Genomic DNA, 8,568 nt, shown 5'->3' on the forward strand with positions numbered 1-8,568 from the left:
AGGTGGAGTGGTGAAGCAGAGGTTGTCACTTGGAGACTTGGTCTTCTGTTAGGGCAACACAGGCTGACTAAGTCTGCTCACCTAAGAGTGCCAAGAGTCTAAGCAGGCAACAAGGAAGTGGAGTAGACCTGATGACTAAGACCTATCTACAGTATAGGTATCTGTGGATGATCCTAAGAGACCAAGTCTGAAGAGACAGTCCCAGGCAGAGTAGGCCTTATATTTATACCTCTGTGGTGGAACCTGCTAGAACATCTTGCTTACTCAGCCTAGTCAGGTGATCAGGTCATATGACCAAGGATGAGGTCATATGAGGTCATGCACAGCCATGCACAGCAGGTCACCTGACCATCCAATCCTTCCAGCAGGTTCCAGCACATGCCAAGGTATACCAGCTACTTCCATGTCATAAAGGCTTAGTCATGTCTCTTGACCAACCAATGAGCTGGTGCCCTGACACTAACCCTTGTATCCAGATAAGGGAAATATCATCTTGGGGACCCACAAGCACAAGGGACACAAGACATCTCAAACATAACAATGAAGGGCCCTGGTCAGTCCATTGTGTCTTGCTTTCAAAACTTGTCTGACAATGATTCCAGACAAGGGGTATCTCTACTCATTGGCCCATGTGGCCAAGGGACATGATCACATGTCCAATGAAATCAAGAAAGCCCCTGGTCTGTACATTCTATCTCCTATTCTCTGCACAGCACACTGATAATCAGCTAGACATATCTTCCCTCCATGGTCTTGGAGTTTCTGGGCTTGGTGGCCCATATTCTGCCTCACCTGTCATGCCAGTCAATGGAGCCAATGCAATAGTCAATCTTTTCCTCAAAATGGAAGCCAAGGCCCACCTCCAGGGAGGAGTTCTGCATCCCCATGCCCAGGTCACTCCCATGCACTCTGCTTGCAGTGCCACTGCACCATTGCCGACTGGCCGGTCTTGCCCCAACTTCATTGATGCTCCACCCCCCTACAAACAGCATTCAAAGTTGACACCATTGCTGGCATTGGCCCCTGCTCAGCCCCCAGCTGACCTGCATGTATCCACCATGAAGATGCAAGCCAAGCTTACTGAACACAACTACTTCAAGCATCAATATGCTAATGGCGTGGTAGCCAGCAAGAACCTCCATGATTCATACAAAGCCATCAGCACCCAGTACAACCAGGACTGGTGTCATGGTTGGGATGTCTGGTGGTGTGACTGGACTCAGGGGTATGCCCCAGTTGTGTCAATCATTCCCACTACCAGCCCCATCAACCACAAGCCAGTTTGTATTTTCTAAGCCACCCATGTATCAAGTGTGTTGTCTCCCATCTGTAGCTACTACTTACCAATGTACCCATCAACAGGAACTTTGAGGGACCCTCTCTTTGACTGTGCTCATAGTTTTCCCAATCACACTCATTTTGCCATACATATTTCAAGATTTCATTGGTCCAAGGAATGCTTTGTACAACTACATAGTCCTACCATCCTGTCAGGTCTTCCACCTCTTGCATGAGCTCCCCATTTGACTCATCAGCTTCATGAGGGCCCCCAAATAAGTACAATCCCACCTCCTCTTCCAGGGTATCCAACTGTATGCTGGGCATGATATCCATATGCTCGAGCGCCAAAGTGATCTCCTGCTCCTTGCACAATATGAGAGAGCTCATCAGCTCTTGGTGCATTGGTGATTCTCTCAGACAGTCTCATAAGCATTGATAGATAGACCAGAATGTATCAATTGTTATTGGCGGGTATCCCAAGGCAGCATAATGATGGGTGATTTCTCTGTTGAAATCAGTAGGCACCATTTTGAACACTGGGTGGTCGCTCAGGGCATACAATTGCTCTGCCTCCAGGAGGTCATTGTCCTCCACATGTATCTAGGATACCTTCCCATCAGATGAGCCAATCAGCCTGTCGAGTAGGCCTACCTTCCAATTGAAGGCATCAAATCTGCTTGGATTGTTGAGAATGTGGTTCAGTCAACCATGCAGCAGGACTTTTGTTTTGTCATATCAAGGCTTACTTGTGTTGTGCATATGGCAATATTCATCGAGTTTGTGCTGAATAAATGGTATGGCAATTCAATGGAAAGTATAGCTATGGGGCTGTCAGAAGTGAAGGATGTAGATATTTGTTTGAACTCACTATTTGATTGTGTTGTCCCAATCATACCAACCCATTCTCACTCCCTCAGCAAATAAGTCCTCATAGCCTTGAGTAATTTTTTGTTGCAGTTGACTCCATTTGATCTTGGGCTTGATATTGGTATGGCCCCTCATCCAGCAATGTTGGAGTTGGTTGACAAGGGTGGGATTGAGGTGTTGTCATAGCCATGTATGCCCATTGGCAACACTGTTGTTTTCACTGCCAGGATCACTTTGGGTGATCAATGGAATGCCTGGCAATGGTCAGCATGCACATGTAGCTTGACTGAATGCAGACCTTGATGAGCTCAAGCCATGTCCAGATAGAAATGAAAGATGAGGCATGGATTTGAGTTTGTCCACCAAACTCGAAGCCACAGAAGAGTGCCAGAGAAGCATTTGATGCCTAAATGAAGAAACAAGCCATGTCTGGCCCATTTATCATGTTGATCAAGGGCAACTATATCGAACACACTGGCAGATACAAATCACTTGCACTTAGGTCACTTGCCCATTTGACAATGCACATCCTCCAGATGGTTCTTGTGGTTGTACTCACAGATGAGATGCCTGGAAGGATATATTTGAGTATTGGTTCCCCCTCACCATACACCGAGATACCAGGAGGCCCTCCATCCACAGCCAATCTTGAGCTCGCTTGATGCTGGCCTGGGGGTACTCTCTTCGAAGCCTCTCCATGTGTGGGCCAATAGTATCCAGGGTGTGTCTCTGTTGACAGACACTCTTGAGCTCCAGCTCTTGATGCCAGCAGGCAACTGTCTTCTTACTGGGTCAACCTCAGCAAGTTATCAAATGTTGGACAGTGGTTAGACACACCTGAGACCTAGCCCTCTCTTTGCTGCATTAACATTGCTCTTGATTGCCTCTGCAAGGTTGGTGTCAGACAGACCATGACTCCAGTACTCCTTGATCCATGGCACAAGTTCATCATCAGGAACTGTGCAGCTGATCAGTACTGCAACCACAGAAGATATGCACCAATCAACTTACCAGTTGGGAGATGCTGGTTGCCTTTCCTCTTGCAAGAAGTATTGTCATTCAAGCTGCTGTTCTCCCATAGCAAACTCAAATCAATCTCATTGTCATCCATGGCAGCAGGGGAATGGGAACCCTCTGGACTGAGGGGCAGCAAATTGATATTGGTGATGGTCAAGGGTAGGGTGGTGATGCAAGCAGTGTGGGGAGATAGACTTTCTGATGATGAGGACGAGACCCTGACTTGGCACTGCCATGAGAATCCTGTCCATTCCATTGATCCACTACCTGACCACAGAGGGGCAGCTTCAACACACTGCAATAAGTGTCTTCTTTGCTTCTCCTGCTCCAAAAGACTGGCAACAAGTATCATCTCAGGATTTTCATTGGCTACTGGCTTGCATGGTCATCTGCCATGTCAAATGCAGGCATCAAGATTGACGGTGAGGCCACTGCAAGATGTACAACCACAGCAATGATCAAAGGCTCTCTCCACTGTGATATGATCGGTGTCATCAGTGCCTCAGGACATGAAGGCATCTCAAATGAAATAATGTCAGGAGAAGATGTGATAACAAGAAAGAGAGAGGACAAGGGAATGGTGATTGGTCATCTGGTATGTCTTGGCAACTGTATTTGCCCAAACTTGCTCTGACAACCAATTGGAGCAGAAAAATTATGTTTTCTGTGTGAGGGCAGAGGACACAATGGCATGATCCACGGACAACATTTTTCACCCTTAAATCCCCCAAAGAGGACAACAACCCATACTGCTTGACCTCTTCCCTTGATTTGTCAGCTCCCCTTACTCCCATCATGGACCATACTCTGACCCCCATGTTCTCCAGTGCCAACTCCCATCTTTCATGTGCAGCCATGACATACATAGCTGTGACACCCATCCCCTGCAGCCAAGGTGCCCTGTGCGCTGCTGGTCCCAACCACGTTATTGGGACCAGCCAATCATACCAGCGCATGAAGGACAAATTGGGTCACAAGCTTGTTGCCGTCTATACAAACTGCTGGGCCAAGTACAAAAGCAGGAAGCACACAACCTTGAACATGTTGTGCCAGATTCATGAATCAATGCAGTTTGCACATGGGTTGGTGCCAGCCTCTATTCTATCTGGCCCCAACCCCAATCTGATTCATCGGATGAATCATCAAGCCAAACAACACGGTATGTACATCAATCATGAACACAGAGATTTACTAACTGCAGGGTAGTGGGAGGATCCTATGTACAGGCTATCGGCAGTTTGCCTTTGCCTGACGCCAGTGCATTTGCCCAGCCATACAGCAGCCCAGCCCTCCATTCTACTGGTCCCTCTGGTGTCCCACACGCCAGAGGATACTCAGTCAATCATGCTCAGTATCACACTGAGCATGCTTGTTGAGCAAAACAGGTCTACATGAAGGTGCAGCCTGAAATGATCATCATTAAATTTGGGGTCTATCACTTCAACTTGGAACAAGCAGGTGCAAGGTCATTCATGGTACATACTCTTAATGCTCCTTATCTGGACCATGACTTACAGGCACACAGAATGTTCAAGATTGACACAAGATGCCCGCCAAGAGCACGGTGTCTCAGATCAAAGAAGGTATTCTGTTGATCACCCAGCATCAGCTTGTGGAGGTCATGAAGGGGTATCTTTTTTTGGTCACCAACTTCATGCTTTAGGGCCAGAATATGACATACTATGACTGATGGGCTCTGGACGAGCCCCTCTTCTATGACCAGTGCTGGGGCACACCTTGAGGCAAGTCAGCAGCAGCCAGGCCAGTCTTTCAGCATGGCAAGATGTTCAGCATGCACTTGATCATGTTGGCAGAAGTCTATGTGCAGGTCATGGACCACATCACCTTGGTATCAGGCATGATCCCTCTGATTGCAACATTTGAGCCGGAGGGAGAAAAAAGAAGGCCTCAGGTTAGGAAGAGGGGCTTAAACAAGGATGCTGAGGCAGTGAGGTTAGCTAGCCCACTATTCAAATAGGCCTTGGACTGAAAGAGTGTGTAGGATCCCCAGTTGCTACACCCTGCTAAGCATCCTCAAGGCAGACACGAGGAGGGAAGAGCATTGAAAGAAGGTCATGTGTCTCTTGGGCTGTGTGAGAGATATGAAGACATCTCAAACAAAAGTAACTTGTCGAAATGGACCAACAGCATGTCCCAGGGATGGGGAACTCAGCCCCCTGAGATCCCCAAGCCTGATCTTGAGGCAATTCGAGCCACCTTGGTGAGTAGTGCAGCATCAATAGAGAGTGGCAGGCTCGCACAAGGTGAGTTAACAGCCCAACCACATCCTACAATGTGAGCTGATTTGGTATTAAGGTGTCCACAGGGAAATGGGCTTATTCCTTGCAACTCCATTGATCAGCTTTGATCAGTTGATAGCTGAGAAGGCACGATTCGTAGTGGACTGGCTGAAGGATTGCCAGACAGTCGAGGTCAACTCTGACAACCACCCAAGCATGGTGCTTGGAAATCCTGGGGCCTTCAAGACGGCTCATCCCAGGTTGCTTGTATTGCATGAGTCAGCATGGGAGCCAAGCCTTGCTCAAGACATCACATTCAAGGTCAATGAATGAGTTCAGGTGGTGCTCAAGTGCTGGTATGTCTGCAGAGCATGCTCTACAGTGGAGAAGCAGGCAATCCACTATCATATGACAAGCTGGTCCAGGTGGATAAAGATGCAGAAGAGAAGAAGCTAGCTGGTGAGGCAACATGCTTGATGTGGGCAAGTGCTCTTACAATGAAAGTGTATGAGTTGATCAAGCACACAAAGAGCACTGCCAGACCAAACAACACAATTGCCATGACCATCTTCCCCAAAGTTCAGTTCATTGAAAGTGGCCTATTCCACATTCAGCTGCCAAACCCACCAAAAGAGAAGGGTCAGGCAACCTGACATCTTCTGGTCTACCTGGTCGAGGAACTCATTGACATGAATGGTGCAGAAGGTGGGTTTATTAAGTATATTCACAATGCAAGCACTGAACCACAATATCACACTGGCCCAGAAGGGGAAATAGCCTATTTCCTCGCCTTCTCGCAGCACCTCCAGTACCACATCAGTGGTGGACAGTTGTTTGTCAGCAACTTCCAAGGTGCATCTCGATCCTCATCCAGCTGAACTGAGCCCCCTGGAGGTTATGGTGGCCTGTTGACTGATCCACAGATCATGACAGCTCTGTAAGGCCTGTTGAACAACTGGGAATAGTTCCTGCTAACCTTATATCCTCTTTGGGAGATCAAAGAAGAGATTTGCACAGATGGCAACATTGGACATGCCTTCTCCGCATTCAAGCAGCAGCATCCATGCAACAAGTACTGCTGAGTGTATGGTTTGGTGCCGTTCAACAACAAGAACATGCAGAGCCAACTTTGGGCAGAGATGGACATAAAAGCACAAGACAAGATGGGCAGGGCTAGGCATGGAGGGCCTCAATTATTTTGTTTGATCATCCCTTCATCTCTTCCTATTATAGTACTTCCAACTAAGAAGAAAGTAATGAAAAAAACTCTTGCACATGTACATTAGAAAAAACAACATTGAATGAAGACATCTGATTTGAGATGTCTTTGTGTCCCTCGCATGGAGGAATGACAAGCCTAGATGACATCTCAGACATCTCATTTGAGATGTCTTTGTGTCCCTTGCATAAAGAGACATGATCCTTGGATGACATCTTGTCAGGGCACTGTGCTCTTGCCCTCTTCCTAGCACAACAAAATCCTTCTCCCAGCACACGGAATTCTCCACTCAGCACACGGAATTCTTCACTTAGCACTTGGAATTCTCCACTTAGCACACAACATTCTCTTCCTATCACTCCGAATTCTCCACTTAGCACACGGAATTCTCTAACCCTAACCCTACACCTAACATGACATGGGATTGCTATCAGGGCACTGCTAGCAGCCACCCCTAGCCTCCCATTTCACCCTAGAAGCAATGCAACAGCAAGATGTTGGAACCTCCTGTGTTGGGGACTACCATGGGATCATGGCAATGACCAAACAAGACATCATGAAGAGGATACCACAAGACTGCTGTGTCCAGACACTTTGGGGTAAGACATAGCAATGCTAGGGACCCCCATGTCAGGGCATGCTGTCAAAGCAAGATGACAATTCAACCAGTAACCCAAATAAGAGATGAGCCACAAAGGGGCATGGTTTGGAGTGGTTCAGATGAGCCTCAAGTAGACAAAGATGAACAATAGTCAAATGGGATAACACCCAAGACAGTACAAGTCAATCTCAGTGAACAGTTAGTTTGGGGGATTCAGAGGTAGAGACCAATGACTTCAGTTCGATTCACACCTACAAATGCACAATTTGACAAAGCGGAATTCCTGAGAGATCAGCTCTAAGGGGCATAAGGCCCCTTTGGCTGGGTATATATGTCTATCCAAAAAAGGAAGCAAAAGGGAAGCAGAACTGTGGCTGAGGAACTGTACATTACCAAATCAGTGTCAAACAGGACATGAATGGTGAATCAGTGATCTAGTCAACCCCTCCCTGCTTCAACACATACTTCTCATCCAAATCAGGGTTTGCTGGGCATTTGGTGCATGAATGTTGGTCTGAATCAGTCTGAATTTGGCATACCCTGACACCCCACCAGGACTAGTGAGACACAAGGTGACACTTGTAAGAGTCTCCACAATTTATTGGAAAGGTTTCAAGGGCCCAGGGGTGTTGCTAAGACATCTATCTGACACTTGTAGGAGCCCCCAGAATTTACCTGGACTCCTGGGCTTCTGGGGAGTAGCTACAAGGTATATAAACAGTAGCATAGTGATGCTGTATCCCTCAGATCTGATCTCTGAGGAAACTCCTTAGTCTACAAGCAGTTTCTAAGTCATCTCATTGTCTTGAACCCCCTTCTACACACACCTGGACACACTGCCCTCATAAACTTGCCTTGACTCCACAACTCTTGCTACACTTTTCAGCTATCCATAACCAACTTACAACACCCCCTGGGACCCCCCAGTGACCCCCTTGGACCCCCCCCAATAATCCAGCTGGCCCTGGTGACTTGGATATCAACTAGTACTGCTGGTTAGAGCCGCTTTCAACCACAGTAGACCCCCCAGCACTTCATCTATTGTTTGGGATTAGTGTGTGGCAACCTTGCTAGACCTAGTGCCCTCACACATCTCATTTGAGATGTCTTCATGCCCCTCATATGGAGGGATGGTACTAGCCAGAAGTAAGAAGCAGGTGGCTTCAAAGGTGTCTTGCAGGGATGGCCATGATGTTGAGTGCTGGTGAAGAGGGGTGCTGAGCAGATGGAAAGCAGAAGAGTTGTGACTGATGAAGGTGATGTCAGGGCACCAGCTCATTGCTTGGTCAAGAGACATGACTAAGCCTTTATGACATGGAAGTAGCTGGTATACCTTGGCATGT

General features: G+C 47.5%; 1 protein-coding gene across 1 annotated transcript; it reads left to right on the plus strand.

Moving 5' to 3' along the window:
* Window positions 1-5,314: 5,314 nt before the first annotated feature.
* Window positions 5,315-5,738, plus strand: DACRYDRAFT_112206 (uncharacterized protein; the record flags this gene model as incomplete). The annotated part of the gene is made up of 2 exons (XM_040769371.1): window positions 5,315-5,429; window positions 5,482-5,738. The coding sequence occupies 2 exons, from the start codon at window positions 5,315-5,317 to the stop codon at window positions 5,736-5,738; spliced, it is 372 nt and encodes a 123-aa protein (XP_040623764.1).
* Window positions 5,739-8,568: the final 2,830 nt, after the last annotated feature.

The sequence above is a fragment of the Dacryopinax primogenitus genome (genome assembly GCF_000292625.1).
Source record: "Dacryopinax primogenitus strain DJM-731 SS1 chromosome Unknown DACRYscaffold_25, whole genome shotgun sequence".
Lineage (NCBI taxonomy): Eukaryota > Fungi > Basidiomycota > Dacrymycetes > Dacrymycetales > Dacrymycetaceae > Dacryopinax > Dacryopinax primogenitus.